The following is a 27,145-nucleotide window of genomic DNA, read 5'->3' on the forward strand; positions in this document are numbered from 1 at the left end:
TCCGTTACACGTGTGGTGGTCATGCCCCAAGGTCCGCCGCTTTTGGATGAGGGTACATTCACTTATTTTTTCTGTCACGATGGTTAACATCACTAAGGATGCAAGTATTGCCCTACTAAATAAGCCAGTTGATAATGTTCCACACACACAGAACTTAATTTACTTCATGTTTCTAGCTGCCAAAATCGCTATAGCAACAGTGTGGAAAAGTTCTGTCATAGATATTGCAATAGTTAAATGAAAACTCACATGGATCATGCTGAATGAAAAGATTGTGAGTGTCCTACGAGATAAACAATCCATTTCTGATAAAATATGGTTCCCGTTGGCTAGCATACCTGCATGACCCGGATGCATGAATCTAGTCGTCTGAACAAGCTGATGGAGGATCCTTGGATGGACCCCTTTTTTTCTTCTCTTCTACCTTTCTTATTTCTTCCATTGTTTCCTTGACTCCTGCCAGCCTTGGCTTAATGTTCTCTTAGCCCAAATTTTATTCCCCCCCCCTTTTTTTTGTATCATTTTCTCTTTCTTATTCAAGTTAGCGATTACATTCAGGGACTCACCTTGCGGGACTGTAATAATGCTTGGTAATGAGTAACCCTTTGTGGACCATGATCGCTGGATGGGGGCTTTCCTACCTAGGGGCCTACTCCCAGAGATTACGCTTTACGGTGGTCTCGACCTCGAAACCTTGGGTTTATTGACCCACATTATGATTCAGAGGGTGATTGTGTGTAGACCACCCCTCAGTGTTTATAAGGTTCTAGTTGTTTCTATATCCCATGTTATAGCATGAAACATAATATTCCTGCTCTTTTATGTTGGTGACTAAATGCTCACCTGTGAGTTTAGAGAAGACCTCACTCAATTGCTGAGATATTCTTGTAACCTAGTTTTCCCCTACCCATGTACCATCTGTTATTTTCTATACAGAGCATGCAAGGATTGTTCACTGCTCTACACAATGTTCATATTGCTTTTACTCTTTTAAAAAAAATGTCAATAAAAACCAATTGAAAACAGAAAAAACAAACTGAAATCTTTTGGGGGGGGGGGGAGAAAGTAAAAATAGAACAAAAATAATGTGGTTGCATAAGTGTGCACACCCTCTTATAATTGGGGATGTAGCTGTGTTCAGAATTAACCACATTCAAACTCATGTTAAATAGGAGTCAGTACACACCTGACATCATTTAACCACTTCCGGACTAGCCGTTTTACTGCGGCAGGTTGGCTTGGCAAATCGACATTACCTTACATCACTTCGCCTTTTGGCCACTAGGCGCACACATGCAGTGCGTCCCTGGAGCCAATGCGAGTGCCCAGCGGGCGCGATGACTGCCGGGCACCCGCGATCACTTGTGACAAAGTGAGAACCGTGATCTGTGTGTGTAAACACACAGATCCTGGTTCTTTCAGGGGAGTGGAGACAGATTGCGTGTTTATACTAAGTATGAACACCGATCTCTCTCTCTTCCTAGACAGTTCCATCCCCCCTACATTTAGAACACACCTAGGGAACACAGTTAACCCCTTCCCTGCCAGTGACATTTATACAGTAATCAGTGCATTTTTATAGCACTGATCAAAAGTGTCCAATTTATCCACCGCAATATCGCAGTCCCGATAAAAATTGCAGATCGCCGCCATTACTAGTAAAAAAAAATAAATAAATAAAAATGCCATAAATCTAGCCCTTATTTTGTATACGCTATAACTTTTGCGCACACCAATCAATATATGCTTATTGCGATTTTTTTTTACCAAAAATATGTAGAAGAATACATATCGGCTTAACTGAGGAAAAAAAAAAAAAAACAAAAAAAACAATGTGGGATATTTATTATAGCAAAAAGTAAAAAAAGATAGTGTTTTTTTCAAAATTGTCGCTCTTCTTTTGTTTACAGCGCAAAAAATTAAAACCGCAGAGGTGATTAATTACCACCAAAAGAAAGCTCTATTTATGATTAAAAAAAAAACGTCAATTTTGTTTGGGTACAGCGTTGCACGACCGCGCATTTGTCAGTTAAAGCAACGCAGTGCCGTATCGCAAAAAATGGCCTGGTCATTGAGCAGACAAATCTTTCAGGGCTGAAGTGGTTAAAGTGTCTCTGATTAACCCCAAATAGACACATCCCACAGCAAAAGTCATGGTCCGCAGAGAGCTTCCAAAGCATCAGAGGGATCTCATTGTTAAAAGGTATCAGTCAGGAGAAGGGTACAAAAGGATTTCCAAGGCATTAGATATACCATGGAACACAGTGAAGACAGTCATCATCAAGTGGAGAAAATATGGCACAACAGTGACATTACCAAGAACTGGACGTCCCTCCAAAATTGATGAAAAGACAAGAAGAAAACTGGTCAGGGAGACTGCCAAGAGGCCTACAGCAACATTAAAGGAGCTGCAGGAATATCTGGGAAGTACTGGCTGTGTGGTAAATGTGACAACAATCTCCCGTATTCTTCATATGTCTGGGCTATGTGGTAGAGGGGCCAGATGGAAGCCTTTTCTTTTGAAGAAAAACATCCAAGCCCGGCTAAATTCTGCAAAAACATATCTGAAGTCTCCCAAAACCATGTGGGAAAATGTGTTAGGGTCTGATGAAACCAAGGTTGATATGTTTGGTGCAAAAACAACACTGCACATCACCAAAAGAACACCATACCCACAGTGACGCATGGTGGTGGCAGCATCATCCTTTGGGGCTGTTTTTCTTCAGCTGGAACAGGGGCCTTAGTCAGGGTAGAGGGAATTATGAACAGTTCCAAATACCAGTCAATATTGACACAAAACCTTCAGGCTTCTGCTAGAAAGCTGAACATGAATAGGAACTTCACCTTTCAGCATGACAACAACCCAAAGCATACATCCAAATCAACAAAGGAATGGCTTCACCAGAAGAAGAATCAAGTTTTGGAAAGGCCCAGCCAGAGCCCAGACCTGAATATGATTGAAAATCTGTGGGGTGATCTGAAGAGGGCTGTGCACAGGAGATGCCCTTGCAATCTGACAGATTTGGAGTGTTTTTGCAAAGAAGAGTGGGCAAATATTGACAAGTCAAGATGTACCATGCTGACAGACTCATACCCAAGAGTGCTGTAATAAAATCAAAAAGGTGCTTCAACAAAGTATTAGTTTAAGGGTGTGCACACTTATGCAACCATAGTATTTTAGTTTTTTAGTTTTACTTCCCTCCACCTAAAATATTTCAAATTCAATTCAACTGAGTTGGTAGGTCACATTAAAAGGCGGAAAAAGTACTAAAATGATTTATCTTTGTTTAATTTTTTTACATCACAGAAACCTGACATTTTAACAGGGGTGTGTAGACTTTTTATATCCACTGTATGGTTATTTGAAGTGTTTCTAGTGTAGTGTACTGGTAATATTACAGCATACAAAGACATCTTAGAGCAGGTTTACACCACAACATGTAGGTCACTGCAGGTCAGATGTCCTGGTGATGTGCATTACATTTGTGTGTGCACTGTCATAGATGAGGTACTTCGCAACATGCTGCAATGAAAAAATAAAATGCTGTTCATCTCTTATTTTTTTTTCATTGCATACCTATGCAGTGCACTCTGGTTATTTCACCTTGGGTGCTAAAGGAACTTGTCCTGTGTTCTGCCAACCTTGTGGTAACAGTTTGGAGAACTGGGGGACTATGCCCCTGTGAACAAGGCCAGCTCCATAAAGACATGGTGTGACCAGTTTGGTGTGAAGGACTTGAGAGTCCTGTACAAAGCCCTGACCTCAACCCTACTGAACACCTTTGAGATAAATTGGAACGCTGATTGTAAGCAAAGTCTTCTGATCCACAAATTGGCACAAATGCCTACAGACGCACTCCAAACTCTTGTGGAAATCTTTCCCAGAAGAATGGAGGATGTTATAACCATAAAAGAAGAGGGGCATAGGGAGGGGGACTTCAAATTAATGACCATGGTATTGGCATGGGATGTCCAACAAGCACATAGCTGTGATGGCCAGGTGTTTACAGACTTTTGGAAGACCACAGTCCCTAAAATATAAGCATAAGCTAGAGGGAGACCAGAAATATTCTTCTTTCAGATGTAAGTTCCAGTAATAATTAAAAAGGTTTTCCCTGTGAAAACACACATTATGCCCTATTTAATGAAATAAGCCCTACCGCTGTGTTGATCTCACCTTGTACCCGACCTGGGGTATCTGTCCCTGGTCCCACTGTTCCGGGGTTGACTTGTCGCCAGTTTTGGATGCATCAGACTTTCTAAAAAGCAAAAAAAAATAAAGTTAATTTTCCCCCCATTACCTTCCAATATCACAGTGAAGTGAACCTACCATTTACTGGCAGCTCATCAGCTGCAAATACTTACCTGCACAAGGTAACCTAAGTATGGGCAGCTGGTGGAACCACTATTAAAAAGGGAACCTGTCGCTTTGACCCTAATGAGCAAAGAACCGTATTACCCTGGGTATTAAACCCAAAACAAACCTGCATTAACCACTTGCCGACCGCCGATGTACGTCTCTACTTTGGGGACGCATATCGTTATGGCAGCAGCTAGCTGCCATAACCCCGGTATCCCCGTGTTTGGCCGGCGAGAAAATAAAAGTGGTCTCTGCGGCGGATTCGCCGCGAGATCACTTTTATTGGTGGCGGGAGAGGGGCCCCCCCTCCCGCCACGATCTGGTGCCCTCCACCACTTACTGGAGCCGTGTCAAAACGTCACTTCCGCCCATACGTCTTAAAAGGCACATTTTTCTGTTGTCATTTTTTTCAAATGACAATTTTTTTTTTTTTTATTGCATTTAAGTCCAAACATGAGATCTGAGGTCTTTTTGACCCCAGATCTCATATTTAGGAGGACCCGTCATGCTTTTTTCTATTACAAGGGATGTTTACATTCCTTGTAATAGGAATAAAAGTGACCCAAATTTAAAAAAAAAAACAGTGTAAAAATAAATAAAATCAAGTAAAATAAGAAAAAAAAAAAAAAAATTTTTTTTTTTTTTTTTTTAAAACGCCCCGTCCCGACGAGCTTGTGCGCAGAAGCAAACGCATGTGTGAGTAGCACCCGCATATGAAAACAGTGTTCAAACCACACATGTGAGGTATCGCCCCAATAGTTAGAGTGAGAGCAATAATTCTAGCCCTAGACCTTCTCTGTAACTCAAAACATGCAACCTGTAGAATTTTTTAAACATCGCCTATGGAGATTTTGAAGGTAAAAAAGTTTGACGCGACATGTTGGGTATCAATTTACTCGGTGTAACATTATCTTTCACAATATGAAAAAAAATGGGCTAACTTTACTGTTGTCTTATTTTTTTATTCAAAAAAGTGAATTTTTTCCAAAAAAAAAGTATTCAAATGACCGCCATTTTATTCTTTAGGGTGTTAGAAAAAAAAAAGCAATATATAATGTTTGGGGGTTCTAAGTGATTTTCTAGCAAAAAAAAAACTGTTTTAAACATGTAAACACCAAAATCTCAAAACGAGGCTGGTCCTTAAGTGGTTAAACTGCGGCTTACCAATTCTCAGATGTGGTGGCTGCATTCGTTTTCTATTTAGGATTTTTTCCTTCATTTTCACCTAGTGATCCGGACAGTGAATTAACTTTTTTCAACTTACTTTAACAGATCAAGCTGTCCAGACAAAGCAATTAGAGGGTGGAGACAAACCATTAATCACTGACATGGGTGCTTACTATGGTTAAGCAATAATGTAAGACCAAATAGAATAGCGCGACAACCCAGCAGACTTGTCCGAATAAAGGTCATTCTCCACACTGGTGCCCCACCTCTCAGCCTCTGCAAGCCATCATTATATTGAATAATCAAAAAAGTCGGCAACGTGGTGAACTGCAGACTATTCTTTATAAAATCAAAATGACAGACGCGTTTCAGCCTTTACAGGCCTTACTCAAGTAAGGCCCAAAGAGGCTGAAACGCATCAGTGGCTCTGTCATTTTGATTTTATACCCCTTTGCTGCTTGATTTCAATAAAGAAGAATAGTCTGCTGTTTACCAGTTAACTAATATTCATTTATGCAAAACCTTTATCCCAAAAGGAAAAAAACGGTTTGCTGTAACTGCTTAAAAAGTATTGGCTGGCGTTCAGCTTCAATTTATTAGTCAAGCCCATCTAAACCTGCTAGTCTAACACTACTGTGTCCCAAGATCGGCAATGCTGCTGTCCAATGGTGTCTGCTTTCCTACTTTATCCAGAATGCAGACACCCTAAGAGAGAAATGTGCTGCTGCTGGCTGGATAATCGATTGAAATGAAGGAAAAACATACTAATGCAGCCACCATATCTAAGGCTTAGTAAGCTGCAATATATTACTTTTTTGTTTTTAGGTTTAATACCACTTTAAGTTCTCATTCTCCCAGACAAGGGATTACATGCAAACACCAGTGGACAGCTGTGAATGCTGATAGTCCATCACTGTTTTGTACAGGTTTGCTGGTCACAGCTATCAAAACACACCTGGCTCCTGCCTACATTTTTTTTCTGCAGGATGCTAGTCGTTCCAAGGCTGATTTTGCCATGTGAATGAGACCTAAATTTGAGGATGGTAGAGTTTATCATTTCCATATGCCGGGTGTGTGTATATTGCGTCAAGAGTTCTTCTGCAGCATTCCTGGAGGCTTAGGGGTTAAAATTTCCCTTCTTTGTAACAATAAACTCCTTTGCTTCTGGAAGGTCCTTTCTTACCTCTTCTTTAGTTTTGGCACATCTTCTGCAGACACAAACTTGGGTCTCCGGCAAATGGCCCGCTCTGTGCAATACTTGACGTTCCTCTGCATCATCTCTGGGGAAAGACAACAAAAAGGGAGGATTGAGCTAAAGGAGCAACAGATGTTCCCTGTGAGTATAATACTGCTCCACTATTAATCACTATTCAAGAGTCACTGAGGATTTCTTGGTGATATCTGGGCCAATGTAAAGGTCCACAATAATGTATATTTAAAGTGGTTTTAAAACCTTCTGTGTGCAGCATCCCCCAAATACTTACCCGGGCCTCATCTCGATCTAGCAATGTGCACGAAAGCAACGTCTCTCCCTCCTCATTGACTGAGACACAGCAGTGGGAGCCATTGGCTGCTGTCAATCACAGCCAGTGAGGAGTGAGCGGGGCCAAACCACGCTCTTTGTGTCTTATGGACACAGCGTCTGCTTAGGAGTGAGCATGCACATCCTGCTTGCTATGGGGTCACTCAGCAACGGGGAGGGGCCAGGAGCTGGGAATCCGAGATTCTGGCTCAGATTCTGCAAAACCACTGCACAGAGCAGGTAAGTAGAACATGTTTTTTAGTTAAAAAAAAAAAAAAGGGGGGGGGGGGGGCATTTAAATATGTCTTTTAAAAGTGTTCACCTTTACAAAAAAAAAATGTAAAAAAGGTCAAGTTACACCGAGCACCCACCCTACACTAAGACGAAAATAAATGCTGGACAGCCGCACTCGTAGGTTTGCCTCGTTTATTCAGAAAATTCACAGAAAACAGGAGAAGAGCTGACGTTTCGCACTAACGTTAGTGCTTACTCATAAGCACCAACGTTAGTGCCTCTGGGGTTGCCAAGCTGTCACCACCCAAGCAGCTGCTCCAGCAGTCTGGGGGATTTGAAATCCCCACTAATTTCCCTTTTCACCGTCAGTGCTTCCAATAGACCAGATGGATTCTGCTTGGTCAGTGCCATCACATTGGTCAGGCCTGACAGCGTCACAGGGGTAAGACTCGCAACTCGGGAAAGCAGGGGAAGCATGGATGAGGCATCAGTGGTGGAGTACTGCCCTACCAAGAGGACCTGTCACTTTTTCCTGAATGGACAAAGCACAGGTTCACTTTAAGAAGTGTGTGGGCATGATCCCTTATAGCCATACATGCTGCCCCATGTATGCATTGCTTAAAAGAGAAGTATGGGTTAACAAAAAAAACCAAAAAAAAACAAACACGTATACTCACCTAGGTGGATGCAGCATCAGTCTGATGCTGCATCTGTCCCCCACCGGCTCCAAGACTGAGAACTGAGTGATCAAACTGTTCTGTAAGCAGAGAGCTGGTGACTGTCAGTCATCGGCTCTCTGCTCTGCCCCTCCAGCGGGCACGGTTTTCATTACATCACTTTAGACCCAGTGACATCATCACTGGGTCTCTGTCCAATGCAGGCAGATTAAGGTCTGTGGGAGGGGCCAGCAAGGTGCCATACATAGGTTCTTGAAAACATCACTGCACCCTGCCTCAGCACTCCTCTCAAGAGACTATTAGCCCTGATGCAAGAAGGGGGTTGTTGGGAGGAGTTATGCAAAGATCAAAATGCCTTGGGTGGGTGGAGGTCTTTCTGGAGGAGTGGGCATTCCTAGGCACACCTCATTTAATTGTAGACCACTCTAGGTAACAGCCACATATGATGCGAAGCCTCTACGATTGAAAAAACTGAAATCCAATGAATGAGTGTAAGCCAGGAAAAGTCAGGATGGGGGATGTCCTTTAACCAGGAAATAAGGTGGGTTCAATCAGACTTCTCAAACACTTTGTGAGAAGTTCACAGTGTGCAGTGAAAACTCAGACACACAAGCTCTGCATCCAGGACCATGCACCCATCCCTGCATACGTGTTAAACCCAGTTGTGATATAACAGTAGCGTACCTTTGAAACTAAGCACATAGCTGTGTTTCCCGGCGTTGAACTGGACGCTGGCACTCTCATCAGACAGGTAGACTGTCTCAATGTCGCTGCTGGTTATGGTGGCAGAGTTGTGACCATCGTTCTACAAAACAGATCAGAATAAATCATTCATGACCTTGATTATGGTTATTGTGTCCCCACTGGGGAAACTTACCCTCTGTCTGTCCTGGTGTCTTTGGGATAGAAATAGACAATGGTAAAAGGGGAATCTTTTAACCAGCATACCCATTCTGGTGACAACTAAGAGGGGATTTTCATTTACTTTGGTATTATTTACTTTCACTTCATGTTGTGTCTTTAGGACCAAAGTGAAGGGAAATTTCCCCAATAGGTCACAGACAGCAAAAAAAAAAAAACAAAAACAAAAAGAAGTGGACAAGGATTTAAACCTTTCCTTGCTATAAAAAAAAAAAAAAAAAAAAAAACTGTCTTCAGTCATACTTTAAAGCAGATTTAAAGGCTACTATAAAGCTTTGTTAATGAATCTGTAATGGCATCAGCCTCTGCAGTCACTGAACAGCAAAACTCTGGGAGGTGGAGTGAGAATTAGCACAAGAAGGCAATACTGCAGATCTCATGTGCTGATAAGGGACACACTGACAGGAAGAGAGAACAGTGACAGAGGGATGACCTCATCAATCTGCTGCTTCCCCAGTCTTCCAGTGACAATGTGGGGGGGGGGGGGGGGGGTCGCGCAACAAGCCATGATAATGTTACTGAACTACAGCAGAGAGAAATCAAGTCTCCTGTCTTGCCAGACAGGCTGGTGCTGTGTGGCAGAGCTGTGAAAATCTCAAAATTGGATGGACAGAAATCCTTTGATAAATAAAACAGCTTCTATATATACAAGTCATCTGTGTATTTAGCTGTTTTCCTGGAATTCAGCTTTATTCTTCTTCCTTTAGTTTCACTTGCATAACCAAAATCTTGGAATTTCTGATCATTGTAATATGACAGTGATTGCTTGACACTGCACTGTTGCCCACATGATGCTTTATAACAGAAACCCATTTCCCTCAGCCCCCTCATTATCATTGGGGTGGAGACAAATGGATCCCGTGTGTTACATCCCAGCAATCTGTGGCCACCGCAGACACAAACTAACTCCAATCAGGAAGGGGTTAAACACCAAATCCTTACCTCTCGGCCATATTCTATCCACCTGTTATATTCGTCCTTCCAGTACCACAGCCAATCAGTGGTAAGGACGAAGTGGGGAGGTTTGGAGGAAGAGGATGGTGTAGAGAGTCGTCTCACTTTATGAGATTTAAACATCATGGTGTTGAAATTCAGGTCCCTCACTGCATTCCTGCAAGATAGTTTTTATATTAATTTCTTGTTCTACCACATTACCCCCCACAGGCCATAACAAAGTACTGCACAACACATCTGGTTTCCTGCACTCGACATCTGTTCCTAAGAAGAAGCCATCCATCTCCCTAGTAAGAGGAATGTATCTTTTTTAACTGTATTGAACGAATTACCTCCAAGTATCACATAGAAGATGGATCTATAACTTGAAGATTTGGTACTGTGACCCAACAATAAATACCTTTCAGAGAGCAATGTATCATACTGTATATTTATGTCCTAGTTGACACATTGTCCTACACAACCATGATTTCCTGTAGTAAATCCACTGGAAGGAAAATACTTATGCATACAGATTATTAAACTGAATTAGGAACTTGCTAAATTCTTACTGTGTTATACAGTACAGCAAAATGCACTATATAGCTAAAAGTATGTGGACACCTGACCATCACATCTATATGAGCTTGTTGGATTTCCTATTCCAAAACCATGGCCATTAACTAAACTCCACTCTTATGGGAAGGCTTTCCATAAAATTTTGGACTATGTGGGCATTTGGGAGGTTGGATGAAAAGATCTGCCTCACAAATAGGTATTCCAATTCATCCCAAAAGGTATTTGATTGGGTCAGGGCTCTATGCAGACTACTCAAGTTCCTTCACACAAACTGGTCACATAATGTCTTTATAGAGCTGGATTTATGCACACGGACACAGTCATGCTGAAACAGAAAAAGGACCTTCCCCAAGCTGCTCCCACAAAGTTGGAAGAGCACACTTGTCTAAAATGTCTTTGCATTCTGTAGCAGTAACTGTACCCTTCACCACCTTGTGACCCCTTTCTAAATCAGGTGTTTCCACACAGATATTACATTATTTAAAGGCCGTCCCACATACACTACTGTAAATCCCACACAGACTCCAAAGAATGAAATGATGATTTCCAAGCCGCATATAGGGCAGGGAGGCTGAAGCTTTTTAGCTCCATATCCATGATGGAGCCTGTGAGTCTGAGAAGGCAGCTTTAGTTGATGCTTTTCCCATATTGCTTCTTGATGGACTGACATTAAAGGACCCCAACACAAAGCTGGACCATGTACACCAAGAGAGGGAGATTTCATGTGCCCATGAGCCAGGTACATACCCGCGGTTAGGGTCGCAGTATATACACTCTATCTCTTCCATAGTTGAAAAGTCCTTCCAGGTATCATCAAGACACACCTGCCACCTATATGGGAGGTGATAGTGGTCCCTCACACATCGTTCTGTAAGAATACAAAGTAACAGTTACACTAAACAGAAATGCAAATGAACAATCCAAATATAAAGTGTGAGTGTAAATACGATACACTTGATTTACACTTATTAATTTGCATCAATGATCTGAATAGTGTGTCTCTGTATATAGTTTGCAATTATACATGCACAAGGGGCAACTGCATTAATTACAAATGCAGACTCTGCTTCCTTCCTAGTAGAGCCATAGAGTGACTGTTATGCTTCTCTTCTCTCAGTGGGAGCCTAAGTCAGACCTGGTTGGACACAACAGACATAGATCAATGGCCTGTACACACGATCCGAATATCGTACGAAAACGGTCGTCCGAAGAAGGATCGTACGATTTTCGGATCGTGTGTACACTACTTTTGACACCCAATCATGACTGCTCATCTGATCTTATTCGACCGGGCATGCACAACAATTTTCCTCGTACGGTTCCAGATCGTACGATTTTCGGTTAGTCAGTATAGTTGTCGTCCGAAAATTCAATACAAATACAATAACACATGACATCACTTCCGATTTTTTTTTTTTCTGTCGTACGAGAATTTTCGTGACTTTATTTAGCTATTCAATTTCTACTTGAGACTATTAAGCGAAAACGATCGTACGATCCGTTGTACGATATTTGGATCATGTGTACGGGCCATAAGGCTGACCATATATTATACAAACTTATTGTACGATCTCTTTTAGAGCTACCATTAACTGTGCCCAATTTGATACTATTTCAATGGATCGTTTAGGTTTGTCCTCATATTCCATAGTTTTGGTAAATGGAGATCGTATAATCTCTGTACAATCGGACTGTATAGTACACTGATGGCGAACCTTGGCACCCCAGATGTTTTAGAACTACATTTCCCATGATGCTCATGCACTTTGCACTGTAGTTAAGCATCAGCATCATGGGAAATGTAGTTCCAAAACATCTGGGGTGCCAAGGTTCACCATCACTGGTCTAGTGTATGGCCACCAGAAGGCAGTAAGTGCCTATAGATGTAGAACATGGTTTTCCTGATTAGCCCATTTAGTTGGAGAACAATCAAATCACAGACAGACAAAGCAATCTGCACAAAGAATTGTAAATGACACCTAACAATGTTTTGTTTGTTTTTTATGTATTTTTGGGTAATGACTATGACTAAACATATGACGTTTGCAAACAATTTTAAATAATTTATAAAATAAATCTCTTGGGAACTTTTAGACCCCATACACACTATTAGATTTTCTGCAAATTTTTGTCTTCAGATTTATCATGTAGTGCAAGGGCCTGCCTGATTGCATACAAATGGAAACTCTTAAGGTTTGACCTCATATTATATGGTTTTGGTAAATCTGAAGACAAAAATCTGCAGAAAATCTAATAGTGTGCATTGGGCTTTAGTCTTACCTTTGAAGCTGCAGTTGTTCAAGATGAAGTAGAGACAAATCTCTTCCACGGGCTGAGAACTGGCAGATCTCTGAATTGCTGGCCTGTCTGAGAATCAATTCCATTAGTGCAGCCACATTCAAACATTTTTGAAATATTTTTTTTCACTGACCCAAAATGTTTTCTTTTCCAGTACTATTCATCACCTACCCATCAATGCCCCCTGCTCATCACTGCCCAGTTATCACTACTATCCTTTATTTATAACCTACCCATCACCAGTGTTAATTTCGTCGACAAACATTTTAGCCGACTAAATGAGTACTATTTTAGTCAACTAAAATAAGACTAAAACTAAAATGCCATTTTAGTCAAAAGACTAAAACTAAATTGAAATTTGACTTCAAAATTAACACTGGTCTGTAGTGCATGTTCATACCTCAATACCATAAATAATAACACATTAGATTTTTCACTCCAGCAGTATATAACGAGTTTGGAAATTGTAGAGAAATGTTAACTAATGCATTACAATTTAATTACACCTATTAGATTTTAGACGACTAAAATGTACTAGAGATTTTAGTCGACTAAATTGTAGGACATTTTAGCTGACTAAAATGTACTGGAGATTTAGTCGACTAAAACAATTGCAGAAGACTAAAATGGGACTAAAACTAAAATGCCATTTTAGTCCTATGACTAAGACTAAAACTAAATCGAAATTTGCTGCCAAAATTAACACTGCCCATCACCACCACTGTACCCTATAAAATCATCTACTCATCACTGCCCCATTACCTCCTAATAATCACCTACCTATCATTGTCCTTTTACCACTACTGTCCCCTATTAATCACCAACACATCACCTCCACTGTTCCCTATCACCTAAATCTCCTACCCATTACCACCACTGTCGCCTAATAGTTAACTACCAATCCCTGCCTTATTACCACCACTGTTCCCTATTAATCACACATGCATCGCTGCCCCATTGCTCTCACTGTCTCCTATTACACAACACTGACCCATTACCACCACTGCCCCCTATTAATCAACAATGCATCACCACCATTGCCCCCTATTATTCACATATCTGGAAATGCCCTGTTACCACTGCTGTCTTCTACTTATCACTTACTCACCCCGTCTCCTGCCCAACACCTGCTGCCCCTTGCTCAACAGTGCAACCTATACCACACAGACTCCCTTCCTCCAAAGTTTCCTTCCATAACTGTCCCCTGCCCTCCAGTGTACCCCGTTTAGGACTGTCCCTTGAACAAAAATGTCTCCTGCCCTTCAATGACAACTGCCTTCCAATATCCCATATCATATAAAGTCCCCGTCCTCCAATGAACCATGTCCTACATATCCCCTGCCTTCCAATGTCACCAAATTTCTAATGTCCTCCTATTCATGCCGAGTCTCCACCTCCTGACAAGTTTTCATGGAATATGAATACATTCCATATACCCCTAAAGCCTAACTAAATTCTTCTAAAGGCCATTCCAGGGCATAGTCACTCTGCTATGTTGGAAACCGTGAGAGGACCAGAAATGACCTGGTCACACTCCAGGGTTAATAGGACAGGCTAATGTTGGCATCTGGCTGGAGGGCACTGCAGGGTCCTGAACCCACTGGTTGTGAGCCCACCAACTACTGCGGCCAGACCAGGGTGAGTGAAGAGATACGTGTAATATACTGGAGGAATAAATCCATAAACACAGAAATGATTCTACAGGCACTCACCTTTGCTCACAGGGGGTTTAAACTCTGCTTTTGGGGGAACGTTGTTTTTAATGGCATTGGCATTCAAGTATGACTCCAGAATTTGAGGTACGAGGCTGGCAGCCAGCCCCCATTTGATCAGCTTCCGGCACGTTTCCTCCCCACTGAGGTCATGTGATCTCTTGCATTGACTTCCAAACTTGCAGTCGCCTTGCAAGTAGTGCTGGCAGACATGCAACTTGTTGCAGCTGGTTTTGAAGGTGCAGGAGCCATGAGGACCCTCACCACGGTTGTAGTGCAAACAGACCTGCCAAGTAAGAAAAAAAAAAAAGGGGGGGGGGGGGATGGATGGATAACTGAGCTAATCAAACAAAAACATCTAAACTAAAATGCATTTTAAACGACATAATAGCTTCATCTTTCTGTACGTAGCCCCCTCAAGAAGAAACCACAGTGTACGCTCAACAATTTATTTTTTTTTTTACCAATCTGAAAAAAACTGAGCTTCAAATTTTTACCTCCAAAATGTTGTTCCACTTTAAAAAACACACAGGTGTTTTTTTAGTGAACAATTTTCAAACAATATGAATAAAACAAACATTCCCGTTTCCCCCCTCCAAGAATAAAATATGACACCAGCACACCGACAAGCCTGTTTCAAAGTACAAACGCTCTTCATTCACATAGCAAAGTAACTATTGGAAAGCAAGATGTTTTTTTTGTTTTAATATCAGATGTTTCTGGACAGTTGCAAGCTGATTACACCTAGCATGGGAAGTCAGCAGAGCAAGATTACCCAGCAGAGTGTGTGTAACTGAAGAATATATATCCGAACCTTCATATGGGGAAAAAAAAAGGAGTCACGCATTCCCCCTGGCGGTGGAGAATGGGATAGGAGAGCTTTTCTTCAAACCACCTGGTGTAATGAAGATCAGAGTGCCTGATTGCCATGACTGCAAACAAAGCTTCAAAAAGGCCAGCTGGTGCTGAAAAGATGACCTGGGTCAAAAGCAGTGGTTCAGGGACTAATTCTGCCACCTGATGGAGACTACAACATACTTCCTGGGAGATGGTCGTATATACCGTATTTAATCGGCTTATAACACACACTTTTTCCCCCTGAATATAGAGTGCAAACAGTGCATGTGTGCTATACGTCGATATTTTTTGTTTTACCAACGGGGGGGCCACTCCACTCTCCTGGCCCTGGGACAGCCTGCCAACATACTTAAATAATCACTACCAGCTCTTTCTCATACACTGCTTCTCCTGTGTCACTGTCATTGATAATCGAAGCTTCTATATACCTCATTAACGCCGTTCTTTCCGGCCTATCTCCTCCTCCCAAGAGTGTAGCTTTAGATTGGAGGAGGAGAGCAGTCACGTAACTGGCCATGAAACAGAGGAGAGCAGTCACGTGACCGGGTAGCATGAAAGAACGGAGTTAATATAGGTATTTAGAAGCTTCGATTTACAATGACACAAGAGGAGCAGTGTATGAGAAGGGGCTGGCAGTGATTTTTTCTTAACTTTAGAGTATGCTGAGTGCAGTTCCAGGAGACTGGGGGTCTCCTGGGAGTGCATAGGGGCTATGTACTGTGCAGTGTAAAGGGGTCTGTGTTTTTTGTTTTTTTTTCCCCTGAAACTTCCCTCTTATAATTAGGGTGCGTGTTATACGCCCATAAATATAGTACTTTCCTGGTGATTAGGAAGGATGACCTGTTATGGCATTTTATTGGACAGAGGACTACATTGACGGGCAGAGGGGGTGTGTGTGTGTGTGTGGGGGGGGGGGGGTTGTGTCTGAGTGCACTTTAAAAAGTTAATGGCCAGCTAGAGTTCTCTTTCTTTCCCATTGAGCTCAGCTGAGACACAGCATTTTGAGGACAACCATAAGTAAAAGTATCATCTATGTTTTATATGCTCTGTAGTATTCTTTTAATGTTTGATGTTAGAATTTCTACTTTCTTTATAAATAAATGAGATAGTTGATTATTTAAGCATTGTGTTTATTTATATAGTGAACATTATTATATCACCACCATTAAACCTTATCAGAGCTTTGCTATACTAGCAAACTACAGTATAGGAATAGACAAGATAATATGTATGTATAATAAATAGGGGAAATCCAAAACCACCTCATATTTATTTCAGTAACGTTTCAGGTCCTAGCAGGGACCCTTCCTCAACGAATCCTTTACCATCTAACCTCCAATCTCAAACCCCAGTTCCACTACAAACATCAAAGATATGGTAAGAAAAGATTCTCTGTAGTACTGTTAATACTACAGCATACAAAGTCATTTTACACTACTGTGCACTTCCAACTTCGTGGCTACAGTTTGGGGAAGTTCCATCTAGGTATCACCATGAATGTACCTTGTGAGCAAAATTCTAAACACCAGTTTGGTGTGAAGAAACTCGATTGACCTGCACAGAGCCCTGACCTCAAACCTAGTCAACAAGGTCTTCTCATCCAACATCAGTACCCAACCTCAAAGATGGGCACAAATTTCCCAGACACCCTCCAAACCTCACAGGAAGCTTTTCCAGAAGCAATTTCAAAATAATGGCCATGTCTTAGGAATGGGATCTCCACCAAGTTCATATACTGTAGGTGTGATGGTCAGGTGTCCGCATACTTTTTGCTTTATGCCGCGTACACACAGTCGGACATTCCGACAACAAAACCATGGATTTTTTTCCGACTGATGTTGGCTCAAACTTGTCTTGCATACATACGGTCAACACGTGCGATGAGCTGAGAAAAATGAAGTTCAATAGCCAGTGCGGCTCTTCTGCTTGATTCCGAGCATGCGTGGAATTTTGTGCGTCGAAATTGTGTACACACACTTGGAATTTCCGACAACAAGTTTTGTTGTCGGAAAATTTGAAAACCTGCTCTCAAATCTTTGTTGTCAGAAATTCCGACAGCTAATGTCTGATGGAGCATACACACGGTCGGATTTTCCGACAACAAGCTCACATTGAACATTTGTTGTTGGGAAATTCCGAGCGTGTGTACGCGGCACAGTGTATGTCAATCTGAACTGGCCAGCTTTGTGACAGCTAATCAGATTTACAGGTTAAGCGGAATGTAAAAAAAAAAAAAACACAGATTCAAGAATAACTGCATAAGACAAACAGAAAAGCAAAAGTTACATGAAATGGGTCTGTCTGTATCCATACTTGTTAGTTATCAGTCCTTACATTCCATATGTAACAGCAGGAGGTACAGAGAATTCACTCCCTCACGCTCAAGGACAGCTGATAACTCCTAGCTACTCCCCCTGCTGTAACGGTTTAACTGCTGCTTCCATGAACTCTGCTCTAACGGAAAAAGCTGGATATTATTTTATAACACAGAGCTGCTGGAATCGCCAAATACAAACTGATATCACTATTACCTCTTTGCCATGGCAGAGGAGCAAAAAGGCAGTCCGTTACTTGACACCCTGAGAAATGTGGTGTCAGCACCTAGATGGTTTTGCTGTTTTAGACATGCTCAGCAGTGAAAAGGGCATACACAGAACCTAAGCTTTTTTAAAGCCTTCTACATGTAAGGCCTCATGCACATGGGGGCATTTTCCAGTGCAGTATAATAAACATGGGCATTTCAGCATCCTGGAGGCACAGATGGTATGTACAGCTTGCTGTCAGCTCTTGTCAAAATCAATGACAGGCTAAAATACGAGTCAGCTATACGCACATCTGAGCGGTACTTGAATACAGGGCCGTGTGTATACAGGGATGTGCCCCGAATACAGACTTTTGGTAATTGGGAACAAGGGGGAGAGGGTACTCGGTATAGAGAATACCGGGTAAAAAAAGGTTACTATAGCAAAAAAATTGAGCAGAGTATTGATTTTATCAAAAAATAGAATTATTTATTTAATAAATTGATAACATATTGAGGTAATTCATAAAAACAAACACATTATGGCTATTGAGGAGTAACCATATCCAAGGGTAGTTCTGCAGACAGGACAACATAAAAGGACAAAATACAAAACAACACTGAACACGGTCCGGATGTTTTATGGTGGTCAGCAGCAATATCAATTCAATTGGTGGAAAATTTCCCAGTGCAGGATCACAATGGATCACCTAAATAATTAATAAACTTGGTGTAATTGGCTGCTGATCAACATAGATATGGGGGAATAGAATGGGTGAAAAAACGTCCGAGATGAAGCTACGCTACTAAGCTCCAGCGAAACGCGTTGACGTCATCAACAGCGCTGTCACGCTCCACAGTGCTATTGGAGCAGAACAGCTGTGAGAAACGAGACGCCCAGTATAGTGTGCGGCAAACGGCCATAGCCACCCAGGAGACCGGTAAGACCGGCGATGGATTAATACAGCAACGAGCTGGATATATGTGGCCATGGAGATGCAATGTGATTGCCATCATCGGTCAAGAGATTTTTGATGCTATCAGGGTCATCTTGATTACGCCGCCAGCTATATACGAAAGGAACTGGACCAGACCCCTTTATACATACGGGTGGTAATGTATGGATAAACCCCATGCTGTCTATATTTGATGACCTTACATGCTTGCACTCTGAAGTATGATGCATTAAGTCTTGTTACTCAGCACCGCAAGTATTACTTGAACAACGCTCACAATATTTAGCCATTTCCAGTGACAGCATTAGGTGGTTGCTATAAATAACCAGGAGTTGTGATCTGCTCTATAACTTGGCAACAAGGAACATTCAATTATTATTACCATCGTCAATCTATTATTGTGTGGACTTGACTAATACGTGATAATTGTACTTTATAGACTGCCTGAGAATCCGAGGTTGTCCCTATAGTCCCCAAAATTTGGCGATACCTTACAGCCATAGTTCCTGTGCATGGTCACCCCCCCAAAAAGATGGCCCTGTTATCCATTAGTTACCGGTCTACACTCTCTAACCTGTTTCTTCACCCATATCTATGTTGATCAGCAGCCAATTACATCAAATTAATGAATTAATTCATTATTTATTTAGGTGATCCATTGTGATCCTGCACTGGGAAAATTTTCCACCAATTAAATATATATTGATGATGACCATCATAAAACGTCCGGACCATGTTCAGTGTTGTTTTGTATTTTGTCCTTTTATGTTGTCCTGTCTGTAGAACCCTTGGATATGGTTACTCCTCAATAGCCATAATGTGTTTGAATTATTTATTTAATAAATTGATATTTTTTGATAAAATTAATACTCTGATCAATTTTGTTGCTATAGTAACCTCTTTTTACCCGGAATTCTCTATACCGAGTACCCTCTCCCCCTTGTTCCCATTATTTGCTTTTGGTTACAGCAACAACGCCATACTAGGTGTTTGATCAGTGATTGGTCAATTAATTAATGGACCATTCATCTATATACGGCTTGCTCTAGCATCCCCAATTCCCCATCCCTTCACATTTTATTATACTTTGGTAATTGGGGCATATGTCCCTGTACACAAAAATACTGCTCAGATGTGTGTACAGCCAAAAGCATATATCAGCCTATCATTGATTTTGATAGGCTGCTGGCAGCAGGCTGCGTGTAACGCCTCCGCCTTCCCGATGCCAAAACACACCAGATTTTTATGCTGCAAGATCTTAAGAGACATGGGCACCTTGCTTCGCAATATTTTTGTAGTGAGTTTAGTAGTGCCAAAACATAACAAAAATGTTCTAGCCTTAAGCCGTCCTTACATTTGCAGTGGTAAAAACTTGTTGATTCGCCGGGTTTTCGTGCCCCCCAGCAACAACTCCCCCTTAAGCTATAGAGGTGCATCTCAAAAAATTAGAATATCATCAAAAATGTATTTCAGTAATTCAATTCAAAAAGAGAAACTCATATTGTTTAGATGCGTTACACACAGAGTGATATATTTCAAACATTCCTTTCTTTTAATTTTGATGATAAGGCTTGCAGCTAGTGAAAATCCAAAATTCAGTATCTCAGAAAATTTGAATATTGTGAAAAAGTTCAATATTGTAGACTCATGGTGTCATACTGTAATCAGTGAATTAATTCAAAACACCTGTAAAGGTTTCCTGAGCCTTTAAATGGTATCTCAGTTTGGTTCAGTAGGTAACACAATCAAGGGAAAGACTGCTGACTTGACAGTTGTCCAGAAGACAGTCATTGACACCCTCCACAAGGAGGGTAAATCACAAAAGGTCATTGCTAAAGAAACTGGCTGTTCACAGAGTGCTGTATCCAAGCATATGAGTGGAAAGTTGAGTGGAAGGAAACCGTGTGGTAGAAAAAGGTGCACAGGCAACAGGGATAACCACAGCCTTGAGAGCTTTGTGAAGCAAAAGGCCATTTAAGAATTTTGTGGGAGATTCACAAGGAGTGGACTACGGCTGGTGTCAGTGCTTCAGGAGCCACCGTACACACAGACATATCCAGGACAGTGGCTACAACTGTCGCATTCCTCGTTTCAAGCCACTCCTGAACCAGAGACAAATGTCAGAAGCGTTTTACCTGGGCTAAGGAGAAAAAGGATTGGACTGTTGCTCAGTGATCCAAAGTGCTCTTTTCGGATGAAAGTAAATTTTGCATTTCATTTGAAAATCAAGGTACCAGAGTCTGGAGGAAGAGTGGAGAGGCACAGAATCCAAGTTGCATGAGGTCCAGTGTGACGTTTTTGGGAGCAAAGTCATCTGCTGGTATTGATTTACTGTGTTTTATCAAGTCCAAAGTCAGCACAGCCCTCTACCAGGAGATTCTAGAGCACTTCATGCGTCCCTCTGCTGACCAGCTCTATGGAGATGTCGATATCATTTTCCAGCAGGACTTGGCACCTGTCCACACCAAAAGTACCAAAAAGCTGGTTTAATGATCATGGTATCACTGTGCTTGATTGGCCAGGAAACTCTCCCGACCTAAACTCCATAGAGAATCTGTGGGGTATTGTCAGAAGTAAGATGAGAGACACCAGACCCAACAATGCAGATGAGCTGAAGGCCGCTATCAAAGTAACCTGGGGCTTTCATAACATCTCAGCAGTGCCACAGGCTGACCATGCCACACCGCATTGATGCATTAATTCATGCAAAAGGCATCCCTACCAAGTTTTGAGTGCTTACTATACTGTACATTGACATACTTTTCAGTAAGCCAACATTTCTGTATTAAAAGTCCTTTTTTTTTTTAATAATTGGTCTTACGTAATATTCTAATTTTCTGAGATACAGAATTTGAGGTTTTCGCTAGCTGCAAGCCATAATCATAAAAATTTTAAAAAAGGAATGCTTGAAATATATCATTCTGTGTGGAATGTATGTATTATTGAACGCACACCAGAATTTATCCCCACTGTTGCGCAGTGGGCTATACAACTGAATAGAGCCGCAGCTCAGTGGTAAGGGTTTTTAGGGTTAAAACAGGCGACATGATGCTTCCTCAATGACTATCAGACTCTGAAGAGCAATTTAATGCTTGTCATTCTTTAGAGGACAACACAAGTGTAAACAAGCCCTTAGACACACTTCACTACTACACTACTATCATTATATTGATTCTTACATCAGGCAGCAAGTTGGGGTCATTCTGTAAGAGCAGATAGCGCAATTCTGTTATAGTCAAGCCGTCCAGATGGTACTTCTTCAACACCTTTACAGCTTTATCTGTATCAATGCGATGGTCGAACTTACAGCGCGGCCTGTGAAACACAGTACAGAGCATAATTTCAGCACTTTTTTTATAAAGAATAAAGTTTTTATGTTTTTTCACGTTCAAAACTTTTCAAAAACAAATTCACCTTCAGGACAATTAGAAACATTGCTCGAGTTTTAGGCCTGATGCACACAGGCACCTGGGGCCACATGATGTAAAATTTGGGCATATTTCCCTGCCCGGGCAACACAGGTGGCATGTACAGCGACCCATAGAAATCAGAGGCTGTAGGCAAATGTTTGCTGGTACTTGTGTAAACATGTGTATGCATGTGGACATATGACCTTAGACACAGACTCTCAGTCAGCTTGTGTATGTAGGTCCATACACAGGCATGTTAATGCAAATACTGGCGTAAATCCACGTACAGAAATTGATTTCTCTGGGTGGTTGTATACATTAACCGTGGCTCCATCATACGACCACAGGCGCCTGCGTACATGAAAAAAATTAGGAAGTTAGCGGTCATCGGCTGACGAAACATGTCAGCATAACGTCAGCATGTTCGTGAGGACAGAGGGGTCGTAGCACTAACACAAACGGTGCATTGAAGAAGTGGCGATGGAACAGCTGAGAGCTTGTTGCTGGCTGGGATGACAGTGGATCCAACACCTTGATCAACTTTCCAAGGGGATAATCCAGTGACTTCAGGAGTGCAGCACGGTTCAGAAAGGATGGGTGGAGGTATAAGGAGGCACAGATAGGGGCGAGAGTATCTTACATTGCTATTATTCAGTTAAACTTGCTGATTAACTGTGGACTGTTAACACCAACTCCCCCTGCTGTGTTCCTCCCTCCCCAAACCTACCTGTGATGGATCAGTGAACTTTTAAATGAGTAGTTTTACCCCCCCCCCCCCCCCCGGCAGCCTTGCTTACTGGACACTGCAGCCTATACAATTAAGCCATCTGTGCCTCCAATAGACAAATGAGAGCCCCTAATCCTAGGTGCTACAGTTAAATTTGTGTACTAATGACTTAGGACGGCCCATGATATATCCACTTGTTTGTTTACACGCATCCACATTACAATCAGTTTACAGCTACATATCCTGTTTGGGATTACCATAATCCACTGCTTAATTAAGAAGGAGGAAGATAGTATATGCCAGTGTTTCTCAACTCCAGTCCTCAAGATGCCCCAACAGGTCATGTTTTCAGGATTACTCTCAGATGAAACAGCTGTGGTAATTACTAAGGCAGTAAAACTGATCAAATCACCTGTGCAAAATAATGGACAGCCTAAAAATATGACCTGTTTGGGGCGCCATGAGGACTGGTGTTGAGAAACACTGGTATATGCAATATATTGATCAACAATACTTCAGCCCGGGTTCACACTATAGCGGGCTGCGGATCGCACAGGAGCGCTGTGCGTCCCTGTTCCCCGTTTCAGGGACGAATCAGGGCCGATTCTATGCCTGAATTCGGCCCTGAAACAGAGCCAAAGACGCACAGCGTTTTTGTGCAGTGCGCTCCACAGCCGCCTCGGAGATATGTGAACCGGCTCCATAGGGAGCCAGTCACATATTGTACTATGCAAATTAGATGTGGGGAAACCCACATCTAATTCGCATAGGTGTGAACCCAGGCTCAATCAACTCCCATCCTTTGAGCTGTGTGTAAGTCTGATTGTGTGGATGTTTGTGTAGCTGCGATTCCTCTTTTTAAATGACAACGTTGTCTTTTTTAATGTTTTGGAAGGTTACACTCAGACCGCTATTTTTGGTATTTTGTCATATTTGTTATTATGGTATGTTTTTTCTAAATAAAATGTAATTAAATTCAACCTTAATAGGCGTGGCCGGCATGGCGGACTGAGTGGACGTGTTCCCTTAGAGCTCCTGGAGTATAGCTCTAACATTATCCGTAAACTGCAACAACCAACCTGAACTGTGACTCCCTTGGTAGCTGGATGCCTTCCAGAACTCCTGGCATACAAAAGCGGGGTAAGAAACTTAAATTCCCCCCGAATACCTCAAAAGAAAGTAGCCCGGTCTCCTGCTCTCCCGGCCCTCCTGCGCGCCATTCTAACATGGCGTCGCAGACAGACCATGAGGGGGATCTCCCTACTACTAACCCGGACATATCTGACATCATGGCGGCTATCACCTCATGCCAAGCGGCCGTTACCGCCTGCCAGTCGGCCCTGGCTTCCAAAATTGATGAGGTCCAGATGGATGTGGGCCTACTACGGCAAGATTTTGATAAAGCCGAGAACCGCAGCCGGCGGAACAACCTACGTATAGTGGGTCTACCAGAGGGATTGGAGGGGAGATCACCGGCCCTATTTGTGGAAGATTTGCTGCGCACTCTGCTTCCAGCTGCGCAGCTCTCCCCTTACTTCGCGGTTGAGAGGGCGCATCGCGTTCCGCCTAGACCCGGTCCTGAAGGAGCCCCCCCCCGCACTCTAATACTGAGGCTCTTAAACTTCCGCGACAGAGATGAGCTGCTGAGGGCCTCGCGGGCTGCGGGTGAGTTGCCGTACCGCAATGTTAAACTCCTTCTCTTCCCGGACTATACTATGGAAACCCAGCGGCAGCGACGGTCATTTGATGCGGTTAAGGCTGGCCTGAGAAGACGGGGAGTGAAGTACAGCATTCTATTTCCTGCAAAACTTCGGGTGGTGGATGGTGAGTCGATTCGTTTCTTCACTAATCCCAAAGATGCAGCTGCCTGGCTGGAAACCCTGCCGCCGTAGGGCGCGCAGAGGCCTTTCTGTCACCCTGTGGATATATGGCTCAGGCTGAATCGGCCGATACTCTTTTCCCCCCGTTTTGGATAAGTATTCAATTTCTTATTTCTGGATTTTATTTTTTATTATTTTTCTTACCTGCCAACTGTTGCCACATAAATGGTCCGAACACATTCGTTCTGCACCCTTGACTATCACCTTGTCTAAAACAGTAACTGAGGGAGACAGAGGAGAACTAGCTGTCTAAAGTCTCACCCACTCTGTTTGGAGACTGCCTTCCTCAAATATTTGCTGTAGGGTGCTGGAGACTTGCACTTGTCGGCACAGACCAGTTTTTTGCCTCTGCCTGGAGGCTCCTGTTTTCCTCTAATGGAAGGTTACACTCCTACAAGTATAGGAAGGAACTGACTACTACAGCTACCTAAGTATGTGCCCCTGCTTCGGCAGGCGATTTTATGGTTTTTCCTTTTGGTTTTTGCTTAAAGGATTTCATAAATACTACTCCATGGCTCGGGGACGAATCCCCTTGTGGAACTTCACGTCCAGATTCCCCTACTGGTGGGAATGGAATAGTGACTACTCCGGTAGCACGACACCCCCCTTTTAGTTGTCCATAGTTCCCTGGACTATGGGTGTTTTGGGATATAGGTGCGCCTCGCTGTTTCGAGGCGCACGGGGTGGGGGGTGGGGGAGGTTGGCATCTGTTTGCCCTTGGGGGATGTTATGGTTTTACTTTATGTATTTACTTTTTGTTGGTCTTTTGCTGCTGGAGAAGATGGTATGTGCAATGAGATGTTATGGCTGTGCTGATCTGGGGGCTCTGCTGCGGGCCTGCGGGGGGGGCGCGGACCGGGGTGCCATTTTTTGGCTGCCCCGGCTGGTGCCTCCTCTGATCGCGGACACGGTGCGGACAATTATGTGCTCATACATATGGCTAAGTGTCTAGTGGTGGCATGGAACGTGAGGGGGCTTAATTCAGCTATAAAGCGTTCGCTGGTACTGAATTATTTAAAGAAGCTCCGCCCACAGGTGTGTGTTCTTGTGGAGACACATCTGTTGGGCTCCCGTATCCTGAGCCTTAGGCGTGCTTGGGTGGGTGCTCACTACCACGCGCCCTACTCTAACTACGCTAGAGGGGTTACAGTGCTAGTAAATAGATCCCTGCCTTTTCAGCTCGTGGATGTCAAAATTGATCCCGGGGGTAGGTACGTGCTTCTACATGCCCTGCTTTCGGAGGTTCCGGTTGTGATTGTGGGTTTGTACCTACCTCCCCCCGCTGATATAGATGTGCTCCACGTGCTGATGCAGCAGGTCACACTTTATAATGTTGAAAATGTACTTTTCCTAGGGGACTTTAATATGGCTCCCTCTCCAACTATGGACAGACTGCATGCTTCTGGCCCTCCGCAGCTGGGGCTCTCCTGTTGGGCTTCCACATTCCACTTGACAGACGTATGGCGTCATTTCCATCCTTCTGACAGGGAATATACATGCCTGTCTACCACATACCGGTCATTGTCTCGTATAGACCTGATTTTTGCCTCGGGGGCTTTGCTGCGGAGGGTGACCTCTGCGGAGATCCTCTCACGTGGTATTTCGGACCATGCTCCGGTATCTGTTACATTTAGGCTCTCTGAGGAGATAGGTGTCAGGGCTTGGAGGCTGTCCAAGTTTTGGATTATGGACCCTGATATACAGGAGGAGATGTCGGAGGAACTTTGCAATTTTTGGACTGGGAATATAGGTTCGGCTGGACCTTTAGTGGTCTGGGACACCCTTAAGTCTTGGCTTAGGGGATCATATATGGCGCGTATTGCTGCCAAGAGGCGGCGGTCTGAGCAGTCTCTGAGGCACCTGGAGGAGCAGGCACGTTTGAGAGAGGCTGAGTATGTGCGGGCTCCCACTCAGGGAACCTATGTCCCCTGGCAGGATACCCTGAGGGACCTGTCCTTGCTCAGGGTTGATCTTACAAAGAAGGCTATGCTTGATAGTGCCCAGAGGGTGTTCGAGTTCGGAGATAAAAATGGGCGGCTATTGGCCTGGCTAGCTAAAGGGCAGCATCCTGTGACCCACATTGGCAGAGTGAGAGATACGGATGGTCGCATTCTGACCAACTCAGCAGATATAAGGGCGAGATTTTTGACATTCTACCAAACGCTATACTCTTCTGGGGCAACTTTCCTCACCACTGAACTTGTGGAATATCTTGACATGATCCCACTCCCTTCTCTAGAAACAGCTAAAAGCGAGGAACTGGATAGGGACATTTCTCTTGAAGAAGTGCAGGAGGCATTAGGGTGTATGCAGGCAGGTAAATCACCAGGACCAGATGGCATCCCTATCGAATTTTATTCTACATACCAAGAATTTTTGGCCCCTAAGTT

The 27,145-nt window shown here is 42.9% G+C and overlaps 1 protein-coding gene across 1 annotated transcript in view; it reads right to left on the reverse strand.

Annotated features, from left to right (window-relative positions):
- Positions 1-22,091, reverse strand: part of LOC141132725 (protein mono-ADP-ribosyltransferase PARP12-like) — a 33,312-nt gene extending 11,221 nt beyond the window's left edge. Inside the window, exons 1-8 of the mRNA XM_073621489.1 lie at positions 21,918-22,091; positions 14,404-14,689; positions 12,674-12,760; positions 11,141-11,261; positions 9,824-9,992; positions 8,645-8,765; positions 6,711-6,807; positions 4,178-4,259 (exon numbers count right to left, since the gene is read on the reverse strand). Coding sequence (XP_073477590.1) covers positions 4,178-4,259; positions 6,711-6,807; positions 8,645-8,765; positions 9,824-9,992; positions 11,141-11,261; positions 12,674-12,760; positions 14,404-14,689; positions 21,918-22,076 — 1,122 coding nt within the window. The 5' untranslated portion in view covers positions 22,077-22,091. The remainder of the gene's footprint in view (positions 1-4,177; positions 4,260-6,710; positions 6,808-8,644; positions 8,766-9,823; positions 9,993-11,140; positions 11,262-12,673; positions 12,761-14,403; positions 14,690-21,917) is intronic.
- Between the last annotated feature and the right edge of the window lie 5,054 nt (positions 22,092-27,145).

The sequence above is a fragment of the Aquarana catesbeiana genome, linkage group LG03 (assembly GCF_042186555.1).
Source record: "Aquarana catesbeiana isolate 2022-GZ linkage group LG03, ASM4218655v1, whole genome shotgun sequence".
Classification (NCBI taxonomy): domain Eukaryota; kingdom Metazoa; phylum Chordata; class Amphibia; order Anura; family Ranidae; genus Aquarana; species Aquarana catesbeiana.